The sequence below is a fragment of the Micromesistius poutassou genome (genome assembly GCF_964030765.1).
Source record: "Micromesistius poutassou genome assembly, chromosome: 20".
Lineage (NCBI taxonomy): Eukaryota > Metazoa > Chordata > Actinopteri > Gadiformes > Gadidae > Micromesistius > Micromesistius poutassou.
In genome coordinates, this window is record NC_140290.1 from 8,019,348 (window position 1) to 8,042,698 (window position 23,351).

A 23,351-nucleotide genomic window follows, 5' to 3' on the forward strand; every position below is an offset into this window, starting at 1 on the left:
TTGTATAAACAATATGTGTAACTATGTTGTTGATATATTTTGGTTGTGTTAGTCATATTGTGTTGAACTGAATTTGATAAAATAAAAAGACGTGAACTCAGTAATGTCCTCTATACAACAAACGCCTTCCATTTTGTCTTTATTGAGAAAACAAAAATGGACATTTCCTACGTTGAACACAAAATGCAAGTAACAATACAAAAATCTACAAAATGATGCGACAAAGGATCTTTGTTCTTCGGATAACACATAACAATCATACAGTATACATTGATATAATACTGTGCGGTCATGGTTGGTGGTAGTTTTCATTTTCTTTTTTTTGTGTGTCTATATTTGGCACTTGACCACAACTTGCTGCTAATGAAATACAGAGGGGCGGACTCGGTCAACTGTTGAAATATGGAGGAACAGCGCTACAGTTAAGAGATAACATTCATGTGATTCATTCTTAATTTACGGTTCATTAACTATTGATCAGTCAACATGGAGATGATAACTTTGCAAATAATACAAGCAATCTGTCCTTCTTGTAAAATAACCAGTGTTAAGAACTCAAAGTGTTTATTCTTTAACCTCCAAATTTGAATTTAAAGCTTCCAAACCGAGCACATTACTTATCAAATAAGAACCATACTGCTTACATACAGTGTCAACCATGTTAAATGCAAGAGGTCATTATTTTGGGGGCTGGATGTATTTGAGGATACATTAGGATTACTTGGGAGTTCTTTTTCCTATCCACAGAGGTAAGAACCAAACTATACAAACAGTTTATAACCTTGCATATTCAAACCCTTATGCATAGCAATTGTGTGGTCTTCTTTCATTTTTGTCTTCCCTTACCAGTCTAGCATAAATATGAATGAATATATACTATACACATTCATTGCTTGTTCAGCAAGTAAAACAACAATACAATGCATCAATAAGTTAATGTCAAAACCTTCACTGTGGCAAATTACCACAATGTTAAAAACAGTAAAGGAAGATATACATTTATGCATATATTATCTTGTCTAACTCCATTTTGTCTCCAATCGAAATAAAAGAGAAAAATGTTCAGAGCGGTGAAATTTCTTCACTTTGATTGATCAAATATTCCAGTTAAAATAGTCTATTGTACGGACCTACAGCTTATAGTATTTTTCAACAAATACACGTTTTTGCCAGTGAGATTCGGTTTTGATGTAACATTTTCTCAAACAACAACAAAATGAACAATAGACTCTGAAATTGTTGTCAAAGCCTCGTGAACAACGGGTCAGCAAACCATCAACAGTTGAACCAGAAACAACAGATGGAGTTCTCCAGGGAGATGGAAGATTCCTCAGGAATATACAAAACCCAACATCAAGAGACTCAAGTCGGTAACACAACAGAAAAATAGACATATTTAGAGATATACTTCAGGTAATTTTACCCTTTAAGTCAGGAGAAATGTTTTAAAACATACTTAAAAAATAAAATCTATCTAAAATGATAAAGGACAGCGTTTACAGATCAGAACTTTTGAGAAAATAAAATTTGTATTTATCCGCTTCCAAGACTACTGGCTGGGCCTTTTGAAACTGAGATGAGAACACCAGTGTTTTCCTGTGTGTGTGTGTGTGTGTGTGTGTGTGTGTGTGTGTGTGTGTGTGTGTGTGTGTGTGTGTGTGTGTGTGTGTGTGTGTGTGTGTGTGTGTGTGTGTGTGTGTGTGTGTGTGTGTGTGTGTGTGTCTCTCTTTGGATGTGATTTGGTCGGCTAATAAAGAATGGAGAAAATAAAATAATCAATAATCAAATCTGCAGATCTGATGGGTCAACTGAAAAAATAATATTAATAAAAAAAGATGTGCATGTAGGAGGGGGGTGGTGGGGGGAGGGGGGGGTGGGGGAGGTAAAGTCCAGGGTTTCTATTGGCCGGAACTGCTTGGGTCACCCTGAAGCAGTCTTACTATAGAGGGGTCGTTCCTCGCTCCCTCCACAAACTCCTCCAAAGACAGTTTACCTGGGGACAGAGACAGACAGACAGACAGACAGACAGACAGACAGACAGACAGACAGACAGACAGAGAGAGAGAGCGCTTATTAAATCAGCAGACCCAGCTTTGGCCTTTTATCGAATAAGCTTTAACGACAAAGAACAATCAAACAAATCATTCTGTGGAGGGTTGTGTCCTAAAGTGCGTCCTTCAGGCAGTGAAGTGCTCGTGTCCGCTATAGACGCCAGGAAAATGACAAAGTTTGAACACTTGCCCTACAGTAAACTGGCATTTGGGATAAGTTATTGGATGAATAAATCGTGACCATGGTGATGACTTGGCTCCGCCGTTGGTTTGAACATTTAAAAACAAGGTTACGGGTTAACATCTAGAAAGCCGAGGTTTGTCCAAAGGGTGTAACCTACCGTCCCGGTTTGTGTCCATCTGCCTGAAGATCTTGTCTGTGCGTTTCTCCGGCGTGGACTCGTCCTCTGGCATCTTCATGACGGAGGACACCATCTTGTAGATCGCCTGGAGACACAGCAGAAGGGGACAAGATGGCGGACTTGGATTCAGAGAGGGTCTGCTAGCCTAGCCTTCTCTAGAAGGACTGCTGAACATTTCTGCGGTGTCATGCTTTTAGAAGTTGATTATTTTTTTTAGGAACTATAAAACACTTCAGATTTCCACATTCACAATATCACCTATGTCAATTTCTGACGATAAAAATGTAAAAAGAGCAACAACAACAACAACAACAACAAAAAAAAATCTAAATTGTATGGAAAAAAAAACCTGAAAATTGGTAGAAATAAGTAAAGGAAGAAAGAGAGTGACTTGGATGTAAGGAAAGAGAGAGTGTAACTTAGATGTAATGGATGTTAAGCCTGAAGATCCACTTAGGGAAAGACCTGGCTGACCACTCTCTCTCTCTCCTGATAAAAGTAAAGCTTTAAGTTAAGCTTGTGTACGTTCACGGACACACTATGCAGTGCTTATATTTATTTATAAGTTATTTATGTTACCAGTGTCTATCCGCACTTCTGGACATCCACTCCAAACATTGGTGGAACTTTACTAAAAGCTTCTCAGTAATGATGAATAGTATTAAATATAGACGAGTTTCTTTAACGGCACCCTCCATTTTAATTACCCAGGGTTCATTGTGCTTGTTTACATTTTGAGGGACGTGAACACAGGTTGCTTCTGATAACACGATGGTGTGCAGTTGCATCGCACCAGTTCAGTTTTGGACACCAAATTTCTAAAATGTTCTCGCCTATTTTAGTTATGGAACAGTGAAACCACCAAAAAAACGAACATTTCCAATACACACCCACTCATCCCTCTCCACCACCACCACCACCACCACCACCCTCCCTCCCTCCCTCCCTCCGCTCACCGTGACGATCTCCAGCATCTCCGCCTTGCTGATGTAGCCGTTGCCGTCCAGGTCGTACATGCTGAAGGCCCACTTGAGCTTCTGGTCCAGCTTGCCGCGCGACGTGACGCTCAGCGCGATGATGAACTCCCGGAAGTCGATGGTGCCGTCGTTGTTGGCGTCGAACGTGCGGAACACGTGCTCGGCAAACTTGGAGGCGTCGCCGTACGGGAAGAAGTTGCCGTAGATCTTCTTGAACTCCTCCATGGAGAGCGCGCCGCTGGGGCAGTCCCGCAGGAAGCCCTTGTACCACTCCTGGATCTCCGTCTCCTTGAAGTCCGTGTTCTCGATCAGGTCCTGCATGATCTCCGGGCGGAGCTTGCTGTTCTGTTTGCCCATGGCGCCTCCGGGGGTAGCTGCTGCTGCCGCGGGCGGTGTGTCTGCTGCTGGTCTGAAGGGGGGAGACGGAGAGACAAGCAGAGTGAGTGATCGGAGAGAGTGGTGGGGGGGGGTAAGGTTAAGTAAGAGGGTGGGGACAAAAGAGACAAAGATAAGGAGATGAGAAAGGTAGAGGTGTGTGTCTGTGTGTCTGTGTGTGTGTGTGTGTGTGTGTGTGTGTGTGTGTGTGTGTGTGTGTGTGTGTGTGTGTGTGTGTGTGTGTGTGTGTGTGTGTGTGTGTGTGTGTGTCTCTCTCTCTCTCGGTGGCTGTGTTTGTATTTTGCAGATGCAAGCACACTTCCTGGCAAAAGGCTGCTTCATAGGATGTGCGTACACTCACTTGCTGATAGTGGCTGACTTGGTTTACGTTTTAACTGTCATGTCAACAGTGATCGTATGCATACCATATCATAATTAACTTTTAGCATTGTTTAGAAGGGGGCAATATTGTAAAGTAGTTGTCATAATGATAATCTACTCTAGGTTTTGCTCATGATAGTATTTCCTACATTTACAGATTTTTACAGATTTACAGAACATTATATGACATGCAATAACCTATGCTTTAAAATAAGTCCAAACAAGTTTCATATTACTCCATATTCTATATCTATTTTCCATTGACCTATTGATCTTCAGCATGCATCAAATAAAATAACTAATCTATTAATGCTATTATCAATATAACAAGCCATGTCTGGCCACTGCAAAATACATCTAGTTGTAAAGATAAGAGGATGAATACAGCCTGGATTGACCAGCGGCCTGCATCGCCACACTGGGACCATTCTGAGAATCCCCAGAGATTGAATAAAGTTCACTCTTTAAGGCTAGGACGACATCAAAGCTTGCACGTAATTAAATGTACGTGCACATGGATACATTTCTGTCCCTCTCCCCCCAAAAAACAACGGTTGGTTAATAGTTGAACCAAAGACTAATTAAGAAGTTGGTCACACACACACACACACACACACAATTAATTAACTCTAAACAAAACAAACCCATTCAAAAACACTGAATGGGTTTCTCTCCGTCACCCTGGTGTTGCCGTGGTGGCTGCTGGGAGGTTAGCAGCTGTTCACACGTCCAGCCACCCAGAGACAATGCATCTATCGCGTGGCTGGCAGCAGCGTGTCTGCAGGTGGTGTCGTATGGGCGAGCAGAGACCACAAGAAGCACACGGTAGGCACACCTCCACTCGAGAAAGTGTTGAAATGCCACCAAATGTTGGTTGGTGGGTTCTCTCTCTCACACACATGCACACACACTGCATTGTTTGTATACGCCCAAGATAAGCAGGAAATGGGCAACTTGAAATGGATAAGTAGTGGGATATCAGCCATGTAGTCATCTACTTAGAAAAATTTAAAAAGAATTAATCCAATAGAATAAACAAAGGTGTAATAAAGTGATATATTTTATGATCCAGTCATGTTTACAGCCCCTATCACGGCATTCAATTCCTGGGTTTAAATTTGATTAGACTTTTATAATCGTCAAGAGGAAAGCATTGCATGATTAACGACTGAGTCCGAGTTTACACAAAGTTCCATAACCTAAACTATTTTTTTTTGTCACTTTTGATATACAGCACATGAGGCTGCATCTCTCTGGGTTCAAACCTCATGGTTTACTGACTAAATCCCCCTCTCTGTGTCCACTCTCTGAAGTGGAAAACCAAATAAACACAGACGGACCTCTGCTCCCTCGATCTGGAATGGCTCAGCTGAAGAGCCAGTCCACACTGTGTTACCCAACAAGTAGTGTTCCTCTCCATCATAACCACGACACGGTCATAAGGACGGACATGCACCACCACTCAGATAGAAGAGGACTGAGTCACTCTGCTTATTACCCACCGGGGCACCGATGTCTTCCTGAGTGAGCCCATCCATCCATTCATTCATTCATTCAATCATTCATACACAGCGTCCCTTCATAAAGTCGTGCTTTTGTTTTGTCCAGGGTTGTTGTGGTGCTGCACACAAAAGGCCTGCCACGGTTTTAATAGCTTAAAGGGCCGCAGGAGTTTTCGGGCTAATTAGGTGTGCGCTGCTATGGCAACAGTCGGTATCAGTTTCGTCCAGTTCAATTTAAGCTTCCAACCAAGAACAGAATAGCATCGTATATGAATGAACACAAAGAGTAATGGTAATTACATTTTCCTTCGACCGCTTTGTGTTTGCATTTAACAGCTACTTTAAATAATATGAAACACTTCAAAACTTTTTCTCAGCATGCTGGTCACACGCCAAGGCCATCTGCAAATAGACTGGAGTAGCATTAGGCCTAGGGCCTGTTGAAGAGTCATCATCATAACCCTTAAACCAATGAGTACCAGTAATATGTGCTTTATTGAAGTGGCTGGGGGCAAGGGCTTCAGCGACGATTCAGAGAGACACTGTCAAGAGAACCCAACGGAGAGCGTGGTCGTCTGATGTCTTCAAGTTGATCTCCCATACAGTAGATGGAGAGACGAGAACTGCAATTGGAATGAAGCAATACGACCGGGTAGTAAACCTCCCACAAAGCACCGCGAGCCACCATCTCGTGTGGGGCCAGAGGTCCCCCACAGCGCTGAACATCTCCTTGAACTGCTAGACCTAAAGAGGAGCTATTTCTAGGAGCTGTAGGCTCTGGAGATCATGGAGGACTACCATTAACCTTTAAGGCTCTTACCTGCGATGACGGCCGCCGTTATGTAACCACAGGACGGCCACGACTTCAGGAGGTCAAACCATGTGGGCCAGCGTCCAGATCTACTGGATTTCCCTGGTTACAAACACCCACAGGTCTTCTGAGTGAGTGAGTCAGTGAAAGCGTGAGTGAGTGAGTGAAAGAGTAAGTGAGTGAAAGATTGAGTAAGTGAAAGAGTGAATGAGTGAGTGAGTAAGTGAAAGAGTGAGTGAATGCGTATTCACACCTGCCTTGTTTGGTTCGAACCAAACCCCAAAAAATGAAATCACTGGTGCGGACCTTTTGGGCTGGTGTGAATACAAACCATCAAACTCTGGTGCGGACCAGTCGGACCAAGACCCAGCTGGAGAGGTGCTCTCGGTTCACTTCCAAACTAACCCTGGGGCGGTTCGCTTGAGATGTGAAAGCAACCCAGTGCTGAAAACACACATAAAAATGCTAATGCATTTAACACATTCAGCACCAGGATAAGGGAGAAGGAGTTTGACGGGTCCGCAGATCAATGTATGTCACGCTGGATATCCATGATTGTTTACTTTCACCAGCGCTTTCCCCCCCTTTTTTTTATTTAACGCTTTACCCCGCCCCCCACCTTTTTTTTTTTTCCAATGATTGAACAATATTTGCACACATGTGGGTTTGTTGTCAAATTCTGGGACTGCTGCGAAAATTGCTATGTGAAAAGGAACCGCACCAAACCAAAAATTCCTGGTGTGAATACACGTATAAAGGCCTAGGTCTTTCAGGCCAAAAGCTGCTGTCCAAGACCAAGCACAAGTTCGTACCACATTAGGAGCCGCTAGAACCAGATTGGATAGGAGCCACAGTTTGGACCTTATTATCTTCCTCTCCACCAAATGCTTGGCATGGCACGCGGTGCCCATTCTGCCTCAGGCTTCATTCATTGGATTCCTTTCATACGTTTTTTTTGCGCTTCACACCACAGCCTCTCCATCTCTCAGCTATTTTCCAGTTGTTATTGCAAACATCACCACTTTGTGTGTGCAATGATTTTTAAGTGTATTTTTTCAAAATACCGGACAATTCCGGTATTTTGAACATTGGATAAGGATAAAATAGAGTGGTTGACACCGAAATTTTGACTATTGGTCCTGTCTCAGGTATTTTCTCGGGTATATACATTCACAAACCTGCCTTTAATACAACCCTAAACGTTTGTGGTGTGGTTAGTGGTGTTCGTTGATGTTCCAAATCAATATCGTAGTGAAATACTGTTTCTGACATGTTTTATTTGTCATTTTGTAAATCCCATTAAAACAGAAACCAGACTGGAAACGGAAATGGGGCTGTTTACGTTTGGTTGTAGTCTTTTCGCTCGGTTCTCTGTATCAACAGTAGGGCTAGACCGAGCGAAAAGACTACAACCAGCCCCCCTTTCCGTTTCCGGTCAACGAGCAATGCCTCTTCCAACAGAAATCAATGGATTTACAAAATGCCAAATAAAACACGACAGAAAATGTATTAACTAACCCTATGATACTTGATTTGGAACATCAACTAACACCACTAACTACTCAGTGAGTTGCACATTTCTGAAAACAAACGGTTAGGGTTGTTTTAAGGACAGGTTTGTGAATGCCCATAGCAAGCCATTCTGAAGCAGGCAGGGGCGAGTCTAAATGAGCCAAATACCCGAGACAGGACCAATTGTCAAAATTTCTGTGTCTCTATTTCACCCTAGACAAACCAGAAAGGGGGCTCAAAGTTCAAAATACCAGAATTGTCATTTAATGTGTGGCACTTACAGTCTTAAGCAATGGGGTAATTTTATATCAAGGTGGACCTTTGGAAAAGGGTCATTGGATCACTGACTTCCAAAAGAAATGTGTTTGGCCCAGAAAATTGGATTCGGCAATTAGTCCAGAAATTGCGTGGGTGACGGCATCCTTTATAAACCCGTCTTCTAGACTACATTGTGGAGGGATTTTAAAACCTTTGTTGGTTGATTTAAACATGTTCGATTAAAGACATTGGAGCTATGATTGGTCTTACTTTGGGCTACTGAAAAGTACATCCCAATAATCATAAGAAATATTGACTGGTTTGACGCTTCACTTCGTCATACCACGTATTCAGAACAAAAACACATGCAGTCTCTGCACCGTGCTCGGGAGTCGGGACACAGCACAAATCAGAAAGCTTTCACTGCAAATTCAAATTACTGGGAATTTTTGCAACCTTCCAGAAAGCACAAATATTCCATTCTCTTCCTTGCCTGTCAACCAAAGTTTATTCAGAGCAACGTGCTCACAATTACAATTCAACGAAAATAGTACATCGGATGCATGCTTACGTAACGGGCAATTAGTCTCCCTTTATATCCTCCAGGTGAGGCTTAACACTAGAGCCCCTTTTAGTTAATCCAGCCGACAAGTACGGGAACAAGGGAGGGTCATGGAGCACTCAGGGCAGGCAGGAAGGACAGAGAGGAGCTGTGAAACATACGAGGCCTGGATTGTGAACAGCCAGCTTCCGTTCATGAATAACGCATCCATAATGTAACAGAATACACCTGTGATGGGGTGGGACGTGGTCATTCATGGATTCCCCCCCCCCCCCCCCCCCCCCGGGGAGAACCACACTAACCCTTGGTGAGAATGATTCGAGAACTTAATTTGATTGCTGGCATGGAAGAGTGGAACATTTCAGGAGATAGTGTTAGGAATTGAACTAACTGTACGAAGGAAAATTAGGCTGCGGAATATAGTCCAGAAAAAGTGGAGCTGCCTTCTTAACATTTAAGCTAAAATAAGATATGTTGATTTCTCGTCAGTTCTATCCATTGCAGTAGATAAAACTGGGTGTTGGGTTCCACATGTGTGTGTAACTGAACAGAGCACGCCGTGCTAAAAACACCCAGGACCCTGGTTTACCATCTTACACAAGGGAAGCAGATTCTCTGCAGCGCAAACGAGGCTCCTGCGGTGTGAAATGAATCCTTTTAATAAAACGTGACACCAGCCCAGCAGGACAGGATAGTCCTGAAGACTTGTTTAGCAAGACGACAAACAGACACCTCGACTCCTCACAGAATCAACCTCCATTGAAAAACAAATTACGTAATTCCACATCATCCATCAAAGTCAGTTCAAAGCCCACTAATGTCACAATAAACATAGATGTATATAAGTAGAGGTAGCCCCCTTTTTCTGTGCAACTGTGTTAATAGATCTATTGGAATCCATAGGTTAGGCAGAGAAAACATTAGAATTAAAATGTGTTATTTGAAAATATGAATAATTTCCAAAACTACTTATCAATTTGCAAACTTTTACTTCCTCGTACAAAATCCCTAAGTGGAGGAACTTGACATATATTTACACACATCAAACATACATTTGCTTACAACAACACCTCCATTCCATAGTTTCAGAAGATGTACTAATTAAAAACTTGCCCAGAATGCCCTGGTCAAATGTACTACACATCCAATCGCATTACGTATTAATCACTTGAATCATCGATTACTTGCGATGGCACAGAGTCCTTTTTCTGTGCTTGTTGGCTCATGTTACAGAGCTCGCTGAAGCATGTTCTCCATGATTCTCTGACTGAAACCCCAGCCCTCGTGTCATTTAGTAAGGTTACATTTTAGCCTCCCTGAGCACCAAAGCAACCTTTACCAACCCAGGCAATCTGCCAAGGTGGAGCGACCCCTGGCCTTACAACATCTCATCCCCATTCCCTTCACATGGGGCTGCATAAGGTTCTGTCTGCGCGATACGTCAGCGAGACATAAAAATAGCACTGGAGAAAAAACTTGCAAATCAAAAACAAGGCGTGTTTTCTGCGAAATACTATTTTTGCTCCCAATCCATTTAGTTTGGACCCAGAATGGACTGCCTGTGTTAAAAGCCAGGTTAGCAAGCAACTGATGAGAAGAGTATGAGAAGGGTCCCTATCTCTGCACTATTTTCATGATTTCATGATCTGAAGAAGGGGAAGTGGGAGCATTGCTAACCTTTAACTTAAAAAGATCACCACATACCATATGTGGAGCAGAAGTTTAAAATGAACCAAAGCTCCATTAAAAACTTTCCGAACTCTGAAACACTGAAGCAAGCAACTACAGAAATTCCCCCCAAAATTGCGTCACCGTTCAATAATGTTCAAACTCTTGTAACCTTTGATTCTACGAGCAGCAAAACTCCACAGACAACATTTCAAGATGGCCGTTTTCGTGAAAACCCAGAAAGGTTCCCTTTCTGGGGACATGCCATCAAGCCTGTGACACACTCCCAAATCAAATACCTTCATAAAAGAAATTATAGAAATAACCCCATTTTCACCAGGAGGACCCTTAGGCCTACTAAAAAAGTGCCGGTCTGTAGTTCCCACAAACATGACAGATAGACACACACATGCGTGCACATACTTACACTAATCCTTCATATTTAAAATACTTTATAATGCATAGGATTAGATCCCTCTTTCCCACGGCAGGCCTACACAGTGACATTAACCATGAGCTTAAAATCATATAATACATAACCACATGCCTAATCCTGGCTTTATATTCTCATCTACCATCATTTAGTTTTCCCTCCATGGGAGGAACATTATCTGCAATGTAAATATTGCCTCCGGACGGATGGATGGGGAAGTGGATGCACTTTATGATTATGTAAATGGTTGTGGATGTCACTGGGTAGGACAGGACAGGGTCGCCCTGCAGCTCAGGACGTCCCATCAGAGCTGGGGGGAGAGAGGGGGTCCACGCTAAAGTACCACTGGGACAGGACAGTATGACCACGCCAGTAACAGAGGAAGGAGAGTGATGAATACTTGTACACCAGAGGTGAACTCAAAACACGAGTAGAAAGACTGAACCATTGAGTGAGCACAAAAGCGAGCATCACGTGCAGCAGGAAGACACATCACCAGACAGGTGATGACACAACTTAAAAAACAGACAGGCAGACGCAAACAAAGTTGTATGATAACGGCAAACTGTGTGTGTGTTTTCAGCCCCGCTAAATTATTTGATGTCCCAAAGATTCCTGTACTACAGCAGTCTTTCTGTTTTACTCACCACTGGGATTTTTACTCTTTAACACCCTTTCATTTAAGTTTTTTTTGTCACTACATGACCATTTAAATATTGTGTTCAGTTAAAAGAGTGATGTGGAGACAGAAGAGAGTGTGAGAGAAAGAGAGAGTGTGAGAGAAAGAAAGAGAGAGAGACTATACACAGAGAGGCAGCCTAACTACAGGGGGATGGGCTCTGCGGCCAGGCGGGCCTCAAAACAAGCCCACCAGACACCCACGCGGCCCCAGAATAGAGCCGCCTTTTAAATATAGCCGCTTCTCATCTCCGTGCAGCCCGCATCCTGTGTTTGGGAGGACGCTCTGACTCGACTACAAGCAAGGCATCATCCTCCGCCGGATCCTCCCCTGAGAACCAGCCACTCTACTGCAAGTACTGCTGGGAACCCAAGTACTGCTAGAAACGTCTGGTCTAACTGTGTGTGATTCAGGGTGTGTGTGTGTGTGTGTGTGTGTGAGATGTGTTTGTGGGGAGGAAGGGAATATCATGATTGCCCCTCCACCACCCATACACTGACACAAAGGTGTGTCTTTCTCCTACAGATGTTCTGCAGTCTTTCAACCTCAGCCACTCAAAGTTGTGTTGGAAACATCGTGTGTAGCAGTCATTGCTTTCAGCGGTGGTCTGTGGTTTTTAGAGTCACGCCTGTAATCCTGATGCTTATAAACTACATTAGGTTCTCCCTTAGGTTCTCCCTTGTGATCGTACCGATACAGCCATCATTAATGAGGTACTTCCGAAAGAAGTCTCACACACACACACACACACACACACACACACACACACACACACACACACACACACACACACACACACACACACACACACACACACACACACACACACACACACACACACACACACACACACACTTTATGCGGCTTCGTGGCTGCAAGAGATCAGTCAAAGAAAAACGTCACGTCCGTCGCCGAGTTTCTTTATCATGCAAACACTAAGTTCTCACACTAGACCCTGTTCGTCACATCCCCGACTGAGTGGGTGAGTGAGTCAAGAGATTCAATGGCACTTCCTGACTTCACTTGTGACGAAAAACGAAGAAAACACACCTTCAAATTGTAAAAAATTAAGTGTTCAGTGAACATGGATGAGGCAATCTCATCCTCTTTAGAGATCAACCTTCATCTCCCCCGCAGCTCAGGCGCAGTAAGCTACCGACTGACCGCTGCACGCTCCCGCTGCAGCCTTGTAATACTACACAGCCTCCGTTAACAGAGTTATACAGGGGAACCGGAAAATAAGTATTTTATCCAAGCCACGCACGTTTCAACCTAGTTTGACAATGTTTACACGCTACTTGAACATAATCAATTGCGTTCGCTTTGCGCAGCGTCCCCGCTCACCTGAGCACAGAGCAAAGTCCAGGAAACAGCGGATCAACTCAACGGTATCCACACTCACCTCGCCTGAGTCGCTGTGTTTGGGATGTTGCGTGCGAGTTTTTCTAATTGTCCATGAGTTAATGTTCCCCGGCTGATCGTGGCCTCGGCCTGGGCGTATGTTGCCTGGGCAAATGTTGAACCGGGAGCGATATATAGCGGGGTAGCCCAGCTTCTTCCACTCCAAACGGGACAAGGTTTTTTGTAAACTGGAAAACCTCCGCTAAGCTCGTCGAGCCGGCCGGAGCCTGCCTCCTGACGTCAGCGGGTCACCTGGTACGACGGGGACCAATGGGAGCCGCGCGTCGGCCTGGCAACTTAAACACAGCACCTGTAGGATTGCTTGATAATCCTGGACATTTCTAGAGAAATGACGTATGATTAAATATAAAGATATAAATAGGTGCAGCTTTGGGTGATTTTTAGATTCAAATATTGTAGATATCCAAATGTTTTATAATGATAAGTTGATGTCTGATTATGCTGTGGGTCTGTTGTTATGAAATTGTTAAGCCTTTATGAGTGTAGGCCTGTCTGTATTTGTGTAGGAGCTCTGATTATCTTTTGTAAAACGGGTTTGCTTGAAAACCATTTTCCAAGTCCTTGCCTTGTGTCTACCAAGACAAGTCAACAAAAGACACTTGTGATAGTGTTACAATTTCGCATTCTTTTTGATTTTACTTTAAAATGCAGATGCATTGCGTAAATGTGCTTATTTATTAAAAATGTAAGAAAAAATACCAAATGTATTATTAATTTATATCAACAACACCACAAAATCTTGAATGCAGTCAAACAGGGCGACAAACGGCCCTGCGTGGCTGTGAGGCCGTGCTGAGACTACCGGGTACAGCAGGTGTCCGCCCCGGGCAGCATATTGGATGCCAGGCGTTCTCTAAGGTGATTAGAGAAAGTCAAAGCCCCGGGGCTTATTCAGCCTCTGCTCTGGAGAACAGGAGTCTTCCTCGTGGCCTGGAGGGCCCCCTGCCTATTGAATCAGCAGAAAACACTTTGCTCACACACACACACACATACACACACAAACCTACACATGCACTCACTCACGCATGCATGCACACACGCATGCGCACACACACACACACACACACACACACACACACTGCCACACAATGACAGACACACAATGACACACAATGCCAACTGATACTATAGTGCAGCACACTGGGCCTAGTAGAAACACACGCACACACAGACACACACTTGCTTTTATCAGCAAGCCATGCATGGAACAGCTCTGTGCATTATGATTAAGTGATACCCTGGACATACGTAGCTATACAAATACTCTAATAGGGTGAGTGAGTGTACATGCAACAGAGTGACATTACGTCCGATGAATGGATTAAGAACATTTTATGTCAACAGGTTTGTTTTTCTCTCACAAGCATGGCGTGAGTGGTGTGTGTGTGTGTGTGTGTGTGTGTCAGCGAGTGTATGTGTCTGTGTGTCTGTGTGACACATTGAAACCCCTGGATTATTTCCAGTCTGCGTCACAGAGTGAAGCCCCACCAGGAGTCATCAGTTCACGGGCCTCGTCCCTGAGTGGCGGCGGAACTCGCCCTGCTGCAACCTCTGACTAATAGCCTCGCTTTATATTGATCTGCCTGGCTCTCCCAGTGACACACACACACACAAACACACACACACACAGTCGCACAAACACATATATACACACAGATACACATCCACAAAACAAACACACACACATGTATACACACACATACATACACACACCTAGTACACACTTTCACACACACATTTATACACACAAACACTAACACACAGACGCACACACACACACACACACACGCACACACAATCACATGCACACACACGTGCAGTCTTTCCTCTCAAATATGGTGGCGAGCTCTGACATAGCAGCGTTTACCCCCTGCTCCGGCCATGAAAGTTGACCAGACCTCCATTTTATAAGGGTTTGGATAACACCACACATATCTACAAACACAGACACGTGCACCAACATGAACACACATGCACACACACACACTCACACACTGTATTACTATAATTATAACATTGTATGTTTTTAATCAAATGTTCATTTTATTTTTATTTATTTATATATGTATATATATATACACACACGCCCAACACACACACAGGGACCTGGCTTGGCACAGCTCAACCTCCAAGAGGCTTTAAGGCGAAGAGCTATAGCACCTAAATCAGCCGCCCCGCTCGGTGACACGCTCTCTCCCGTCATTAGGTAATGGTGAGGCTTTATTAGCGACAAGGCTAAATAGAGCGGAGGAGCCACCGTAGAGATCAAACAGAACCAACTGCCCTCCGAGTCACTGATTATCTAACCAGAGTGTGCTGATGTTCTCTGCTGATGGGAATGGGGTGAAAGGGCAAATTTGATCACATAAGTGTCATCTGGCCTACGTAGGGGAAGGGAAAACCCCCCCCCACCCACACACACACATGCACACACACACACGCGATGGCACATTGCCCACAGCTATCAAGTGGTTGACTACATGTCATGTTAAATCATATTCTCCTTCTGTTCCTGCCATTTGAAATGGATCATCGCTGCAAAGATGTTAAACAGGCTAATATAAACAGACAAAACAATTGTGTGGAAGCGTGCTGAATAATAGACTATTTGAGTTTAGTCAAAACAAGGTTTCTATGAATGAGATAAACCTTGTGAGAACTTGTCAGTTTTAAAACACAGTTTGCATGCTCTTACTTAAACACGCAAAGATACACCCCTTTAAAATTTTAATTGTATTTTAGTACATGCGAACACCCTAACATGAAACAGGTTGTCCCTGGTCTTAGGGCCAGGGGAGACACAGAAAGGAGTGAGGCTGGAGTGGTTGCTAGTGTGGGTGCTGGGTGCCGAGGTCTGGCTGTCCTGCACAGTGCGTCATAATCTCTCTCACTCTCTTTCTAACTCTCTCTCCCACTTTTTATCTCTCGCTCTCTCTCCAACTCTCCTGCTCTCTTTTACACCAACCCTCTCTCAAATGCTCTTGCTGTATCTCTCTCCAACTCAGAGCGTTCATCAAACCTCATTAAAAACATCAAACTATCATCTGTCTCTCCATCCATTTCTCTTTATTTCTGTAGTACAAACCACCAAAACCCTTGTTGAAACAAATAACTAAAAGAACCTCGTCTATGTAGAAAGGATTGTCTAACAGAAAGTGAGTACGTTTATGTTGCAATGCCGATGCTACACTCCACCCAAGTGTCCTTTACTGGGCTCCTCCAGACAAGGACACAGGATGGGGATGTTGGAAAAATGGTTTATTATTATCGTCATCATATTAACAATGATATGCACTACCGCTGCATGCAGGAGATCTCCCTGAGTGTGTGTGGAGAAGACTGGTTTAACCTGTGCACATTGATTACTAGATGCACAACAGGTGTGCCGGCCCCAGAGTCCAATCAGTCTGACTCAGGCCAGGTGAGACTGCTTAAACCATCCCACACAGAGTCCACAGTGTACTGTACTATTGTACTATACTACAATGAAATATTTCTGTAGTATTTGTATGAAAATGTTCCCGGAGGTAACATTTGTCCATATAATACCAATTCTTTATTTTCATCACACAGAGCCTCTTTGAAAGTACAAACTAGTCTCATACAACGCTTACATGACTGAGAATAACACATCATCCATGTGCATCTTTTCTGTGTTCCTCTCTGAGCTACTGCCTCATGCAGATCTAATCTGCCCCCTAGTATTAATTTATACAATTAGCAAAAATATATATAGATACACGCATACATAAAAAAAATCCTGTCTTGTTTGTCGGCACTTACTGCCTCTGAGACACGCCACAAGGCTGTGTGGACGTCATCACATTGACGAACATGGTCGGCGTTCTGCTTTGAATTCATTATTTTATTCTTTTTATATTACTTTGGAAGAGGTTGGACAGATTCAAATAATGCTGCTGAGTCATAGCAAGCATTGAGTCACAGTCTCTGCTCGGACGTCTGAATGCACGTCAGGAATCTAATAGGTGATGGAGAGAGAGAGGAGAGAGAGAGGAGAGTGAGAGAGAGAAAACAGAGAGGGAGAGACAAACACTGCAAGACAGACGGCGACGAGAGGGGGGAGACAGAGGGAGGGGGGAGAGAGAGAGAGAGAGGAGAGTGAGAGAGAGTAAACAGAGAGGTAGAGACAAACACCGCAAGACAGACAGCGACGAGAGACGGGAGACAGAGGGAGGGGGGAGAGAGAAAGGGGGGGAGAGAGAGAGAGAGAAAACAGAGAGGTAGAGACAAATAGCAAGACAGACTTCGATGAGGGGGGGAGACTGAGGGAGGCGCACGCACGCACGTGAGAGAAAACAGAGACAGGTGGAGAAAAAGACAGCAAGACTGACGGCGATGGGGGGGGGGGAGAGGGACATAGGGAGGGGGAGAGAGAGAGATAGAAAACTGAGAGAGGTGGAGACAAACACAGCATGGCAGATGGTGATGAGGGGGGGAGACAGAGGGAGGGGGGAGAGAGGGAGGGGGGGTGGAGGGGGATGGGGACCAAGAGACACAGAGAGAGAAAGAGAGACAAAGGGGGTGAGGGAGGACTTTAGAACCTGTGGAGGCAGTGTCTCTGGTGGCAGCGGCTCCCATACGAACCTCACCTGCCCACCGACAGGAGAGGTCAGTGATCTCATTCAACACAACTTGGCCACGGTACAATCCTCTATTTCTGTGGAAGGTCTCCTAAGGATGAAGGATGAGTCATTCCTCATCTGAAGAAGATGAGGTGAACTACATTAATGTCCTCCATCCCTTGCCGGTGAGGTGGTTTAGACCGATAACCTTAAACCTTTACACACCACGGCCCTAGTTTTGATTACTGAGTGTACTTTAAATTAAGAAAAAAAGAGGCGACTACTATTTTCGCTATTTAAAGCGTCTCACATTGAATTCCGGCCCATTGCATTAAGGAGATGGGAGGGGGTGGGAGGGTGGGAGGCCTACAGGTAGGCTGCACGGTCCATCAGGGATCGACCGGGTACCGTTTGACTGGGGGCGGAACATCCTACCCACTACACCCGTCCACTTAACCTCCACAGGGTGAGTCAGCACTTCTGCATGAGGCGTCTTCAGGCTGACCATCCGCTGTCTGGTGGCAGCAGATGGGAGGCTGAATTGGCTTAATGAAATCCAGCTAGCTCAGGGGCTAGCAGCCTAAGGCTAGCTGCTAGATTGATGGTCGTAGAGAGGCAAATAGAGAGGGGAAGGCGACAGTCGCTGGGTTGTCAAGTGTTTCCCCAACTGGGGTCTCCTGATATGCATAAGGGGTCGCGGGAGATCGCTTATACGCTGCAGAAAGGTCTCCTGAAGGCTCTGTACATACAAACAGTGCATAAGGACTCGTACCCATGACTGAACTATACTCCTCACCACTTAGTGTGGGACAATGTTGATAGGGTTGAAATTATGTTGGGGTCGCCACAAGAAAAGGTTAAGGTTGAAAATGTTGTGGGTGAAGCTAGCCATGATGATTACAGATTTTGACATTGGTTTGAACATGACAGGTTAGGAGTAGGAGAAGGAGTGGATTGAAACAAGTTAAAGAGTTAAAACAAAACAAGTTATAAATACAGAAAGAGGGAGTAAGCCAAAGGCCTTCTGGTGAAGGGCATGAGAAATGTAAAGACAGGAGTTACGCAACACATGAAGGTGTAAGCTGTTGATCTCTGAGTTCGTACACACGGCCTCTCCTGATGCTCTCTGAGGGAATGTAAGCACACACACGCATGTACACGCCGGACACACACACACACACACACACACATGCGCGCGCACACACACACACACACACACACACACACACACACACACACACACACACACACACACACACACACACATGCACAAACACACACTCCCACTATAAATATTACATAATATAAATGTTTGAATCAGAAGTTTTAGGATTATAGATTGAATTTGACCCACAAGTAATTGAACCCAGTAATGATCATGCAATGTACTACAAATGTAAATGTACATATAATACGATTCACTCATGATAATCATGTACATTCAGATATTTATGTTATTATTTATTTTGCGACCATCTGAAAATGTGGTGCTTTGTTAGAAAACGATAATAAAAGGATGTTTGTAATGTTGTAGCACTGCCACCTAGCGGCCGTAATGACTAACTGATACTGTACTCTGTCAGTTATATGCTTACTAATGATAAAATAATGGCCTGATAAGCCCTTTATTTGAAAAGACTAGTTCAATGGGAATTTGGTTCGTGCAGCTGAAACTAATTAAGTTACAGCACCGAAACTTTAATCTTGTCAAATCAACCAATCCATACAGAGCCAGACAATGTTGACAGACAAGTGAGTATGCAAAATGAATCAGCAGAAATGATAAGCCATCTATAAGCCTCCTGCATAGCCTCACCCTCCTTAAGACATGCTGCCTTCTAAAAGGTGGACAATAAATCTGAAAAAAAAAACGTCAATGCGTTTTTAGCGCAGTACAGAAACTGCAGGTTGTTCTGGGATACATGTTGTATATATTTAAAAAAGCGTTTTGATTTAAGAATATTTTCTTAAAGTTTCCCTCATCCACACTCCTTCATATTTTTGGTTGTGAGGCAAACTAGTTGCCCGTTCATATCCCTGCTTTCCCTTATATCACAATCGAAACCATTATTTATGATATATTAATACAGGAAAATAGGGTGATTATACAGGCACACAACGAGAGTCCAAAAATGTCCCATATTATTCTATTAAACGTTTTTTTTATTTTTATTATTATGAACATTTAGTTCAGGCACGTAGAACCACACACGTCACTAACAGTCGACCAAGACCCCTAAACAGGCATGAAGTGAAAGTAAAGGAAGAAAGAAGTTCAGAGATATAATAAGATATATTTTGTGAAATAATAATCGATACAATGTTTATTCCTGTCGAAGCTACCCCGCCCTCCTTTAAAGGCTTTACCCTTATACTGGTGAGTTAATATCTGCTTCATCACGCACATCCCTGGTTCACCACACAATAATTTGATCGTCGTTTATTAGATGATGTATCTAGTACTCTATGGTACTCAATTGGGATATAACCAACCTATAACTAACTGTGATTCTATAATCCTATATCTCTTCTATCGTCATATTCTATACTGTGTCATTATATGTCTGCCATAACGACGATGTGTTTGTTTTCAGCCAGCAATAGCTGTCGGCAATGTGGGACAGCTCGCAGTAGACCTCATCGTGTCGACGCTCGGCATGAAGCGGGTGGGCTACATGCACACGGACTGCCTCGTCCCCATGGCGGGGCCCAATCCATACGCCACATCAGCTGAGGACGCTGGGGAACTTCACACTACAGCAGAAGGTATAGATCAGTAGTTGTTTTATTGATCAAAATCTGTGCAGAATGTTGACTATTCTATACTTCCCTTAAAACGAATCTACTCACAAACTTCTCTTTTATAGTTTACCGAGATGCAGAAAAGAAGCTGGCAGTCCTTCAGATCAGGTCACCCCTTATTCAGGTCAGTGTGTGTCATCATTATTTTATAATATGTTCGAAATGCTGCAAATAAAACCTCCACAGGATAGGTTTGTCTTGAGCTGGGGGAAAAAACTGTTTAAACTTATTTCGTTGCAGTCAAGAACCAGAAAGTTCCGGAAATTGTTGATGTCTTGGATCAAAATCAGCGAGTTCTCCCGGACAGTGGTGCTGTCCAGCAGCCACGCCTACCAGCGGGATGACCAGCAGCTCAAAGGGTTCGCAAAGTTCTTCCTGCATTCGCTCTGGACGCTAACCTCAGTTCTCACACATGGGACTTAGATTGTTTGACAAATATTTAAAGGAAAAAATGGCAAGTTCTTTTTAAAAGGGGAAGAAAAATCATGCATTTTTTTTGGGATGTTTGTGATACATCTTTCACTAAAAGACACACTGAGATATAGTGATAGAGATATAGTGCAAACTAAAAAAAAAAGATAAAAGTGAAGAATATCAGCAATATATATACATCCATGTACAAAATAAATGGAATAAACAAGTCGGGTAAACATGTCTAATAAAATATATTTGAACACAATCAACGTTACCTAAACTTTATTCCCGTAGTTGAAGTAAGGTCTGGACATTAGAGTTGTCAGTTTGCAATTAGCCTTTTGATGGGGGCTTGGGTCAGGGGGGTGTCATAAATATTTGGCCTGTTAAGCCCTTTGAGACTGTAATGGTGATTAAGGGCTATACAAATAAAATGTAATTTAATTGATGTATTTATTCTAATGTATTTGTTACAGTACGCCGCTGAGGTACCTGGTCACGCCCGCCATGCAGAAGGTGTCGGGCCCCGCCCTGACGGAGCTGGGCTGGATGGAGATGGAGAAGCTGTCCCCCTTCCCTGGCCTGGTGGAGGTGGAGCCACGCCTCTCGGTCCCCGGAGGAGGCATCACCAAAGGACTCTTCACAGATGGGTACGGCTGAACATGAATTCTGTTTAAGTTGGGAATGTGGAGGCAACAGTGTTCTAGGCCTGGGCGATATGGCTGAAAGACATATCACAATATTACTTGAGCATATTGATCGATATCTAACTAACTATTGATAATAACTATTGATCATTTTAATGACCTAAAGACTAGGAATTACCATGCTGTATTTAAACACTTCTGTTTAACACTTATGATATGGCCTCCCACTGTTCTTCATTGATAAATACTCCAATGTCGATACAACAATGAAAAACACTCAAATATTGTAAATAAGTATGGAACCGTGTTTGTGTAACAAACCCAGCTGCTAGATTCGGTGGTCCAGTCTCTTATCAATATTATATTGAACATGTTTTATATTGGTATTGATCAAAAGTCTATCACAATACGATAATCTATTGTTTTATTTCCCAGGCCTATAGTGTTCTATAGCATAATCCATAATCATCAATAATCAAAGGATACATGGGTGAAATGGATTGGAAAGTGCCATGTAAAGTGCATTTGCTGTGGAGTTTGTTGCTGTTAAAAAGGTCTTTGTGGTTGCTGATAGCTTAAAAGCTGAAGTTGAAAGGTTTAACTTAGCTGAGGCAGCATTGTCAGGACTGGAGTGGGCCAAATAATTCCTCTTATATAATTTAAGAAATGGACACAATTTTTATACGTGAAACAATTATCTCAAAAGCATCTTTCATAGGCCTCTCTATAACCTATTGAACCATGGGGTCGGTGGGCATTCAGTAAGCTCCCTGATAAATGACCGCTGCGATTGGTTCATTGCATGATGACGAATACAGAATAAATTCAGCCAGTTCACCTGACCATATACGGTGTTGTATTCAGTTGTCAGGAAGAGCTGTGCCTGGCTGTGCTGCTGGTGTTTTGCTCCGAGGGCGACAACGTCCCAGACGCCTTCACGCTAGTCAACCACCTCAACGACTGGCTCCTCCTGGTGGACAATGACGTAAGTGCGCAACAGACTGTTTTTAATTTTTATTTTTTATAAACCGGCCTTTAGGGGATTCATCTGTTCATTTGACTTGCTGTTCATGTATTGAGTTAAATGTATTTTTGGAACAGTACTATAATGGCCTTAAAATTAAGGTTAGAGTGATTAATTTCAGATTTTATTGTGCTGAAACCTCAACGTTTTTAATGTTTGTGCTCTCTCATAGAAACGAGGAGCACAGAAGTGGAAGGTTCCGGGCTCATGGAGGCTCCTGTTTGGCAACAGTCACCCACCTTCCATTTTTTAACTTGATAGCGCTCCAGGTCTTTTCTATGCTGTTGTTTTGGCTTTAATTCGATAAGTGACCTGTCAACTTAATGTCAGCTGGTAATGTACTCCAAAGAACAAAGGCCCTGATTGTGAAGGTCCTGGGCCGTCATGGCTCCGCCCCCTTGGCAGTAAGTGCCTGGCGGCTAGCCACACTAGTTTCCTGGTAGTCCCACCTACCGACGAGGTCACGCGGTTCCCGTCTCAAACCGGTTGCATGCACTGTAAGACTATATGGGTAAGCCCCGGTTTCCTGTCTGCCTCTCAAGCATCGTTATGTGACAGGTTCTGTTTTTAAAGTAGTTGTCTCATCATTGTCATAACTGAGGCATACTATATTAAATGTAACCCACATGATTTGTTTGAATAAAAGCTGCTGATAAAATATGCAGATGCAACAATGCATATTATATCAAGTATGCATTTCAAGGTTAAAGAGTACAACAGAATGCTACACAAATGAAAGCCAATTGGGAATAAAAAAATGAATTGCCTTTTTTAATAAACAATATAAAAGTGTCCTTCTAGGGTTTGTGTTTCCTTACATCGGTCAGGGGGAATATTTGATAGATGGAGCAGCTTAACTCAGCTAGGTAAAGTCCCAAAAGCAGACTC

The 23,351-nt window shown here is 43.4% G+C and overlaps 2 protein-coding genes across 3 annotated transcripts; one reads left to right on the forward strand and one right to left on the reverse strand.

Annotated features, from left to right (window-relative positions):
• Positions 1-122: 122 nt before the first annotated feature.
• Positions 123-13,286, reverse strand: LOC311364991 (neurocalcin-delta B-like). The gene is made up of 4 exons (XM_084484512.1): positions 12,974-13,286; positions 3,370-3,799; positions 2,393-2,498; positions 123-1,993 (listed from the first exon to the last, which is right to left on the reverse strand). Exons 2-4 carry the CDS (start codon positions 3,745-3,747, stop codon positions 1,899-1,901), a joined length of 579 nt encoding a protein of 192 aa, XP_084340638.1. The 5' UTR covers positions 3,748-3,799; positions 12,974-13,286; the 3' UTR covers positions 123-1,898.
• On the forward strand, positions 10,639-23,255 carry psmg2 (proteasome (prosome, macropain) assembly chaperone 2). 2 transcript variants are annotated; one of them, XM_084484511.1, is made up of 7 exons: positions 10,639-11,926; positions 20,175-20,342; positions 20,444-20,502; positions 20,619-20,737; positions 21,269-21,442; positions 22,304-22,424; positions 22,636-23,255. In XM_084484511.1, exons 2-7 carry the CDS (start codon positions 20,234-20,236, stop codon positions 22,714-22,716), a joined length of 663 nt encoding a protein of 220 aa, XP_084340637.1. In that variant the 5' UTR covers positions 10,639-11,926; positions 20,175-20,233; the 3' UTR covers positions 22,717-23,255. The 2 variants fall into 2 exon arrangements, with proteins under 2 accessions (XP_084340637.1, XP_084340636.1); XM_084484510.1 differs by lacking the exon at positions 10,639-11,926 and adding an exon at positions 19,815-19,953 and having other exon boundaries at positions 20,171-20,342.
• The last annotated feature ends 96 nt before the right edge of the window (positions 23,256-23,351 follow it).

Excerpts from the sequence above, each read along its gene's own strand:
- LOC311364991 (XM_084484512.1), bottom strand. The coding sequence starts at position 3,747 with ATGGGCAAACAGAACAGCAAGCTCCGCCCGGAGATCATGCAGGACCTG. Across the intron at positions 2,499-3,369 it reads AGATGCTGGAGATCGTCACG|GCGATCTACAAGATGGTGTC; the intron begins GTGAGCGGAGGG and ends CTGTGTCTCCAG. Across the intron at positions 1,994-2,392 it reads GATGGACACAAACCGGGACG|GTAAACTGTCTTTGGAGGAG; the intron begins GTAGGTTACACC and ends CTCTGTCCCCAG.
- psmg2 (XM_084484510.1), top strand. The coding sequence starts at position 19,897 with ATGTTTATTCCTGTCGAAGCTACCCCGCCCTCCTTTAAAGGCTTTACC. Across the intron at positions 20,738-21,268 it reads GATGACCAGCAGCTCAAAGG|TACGCCGCTGAGGTACCTGG; the intron begins GTTCGCAAAGTT and ends TATTTGTTACAG. Across the intron at positions 22,425-22,635 it reads TCCTCCTGGTGGACAATGAC|AAACGAGGAGCACAGAAGTG; the intron begins GTAAGTGCGCAA and ends GCTCTCTCATAG.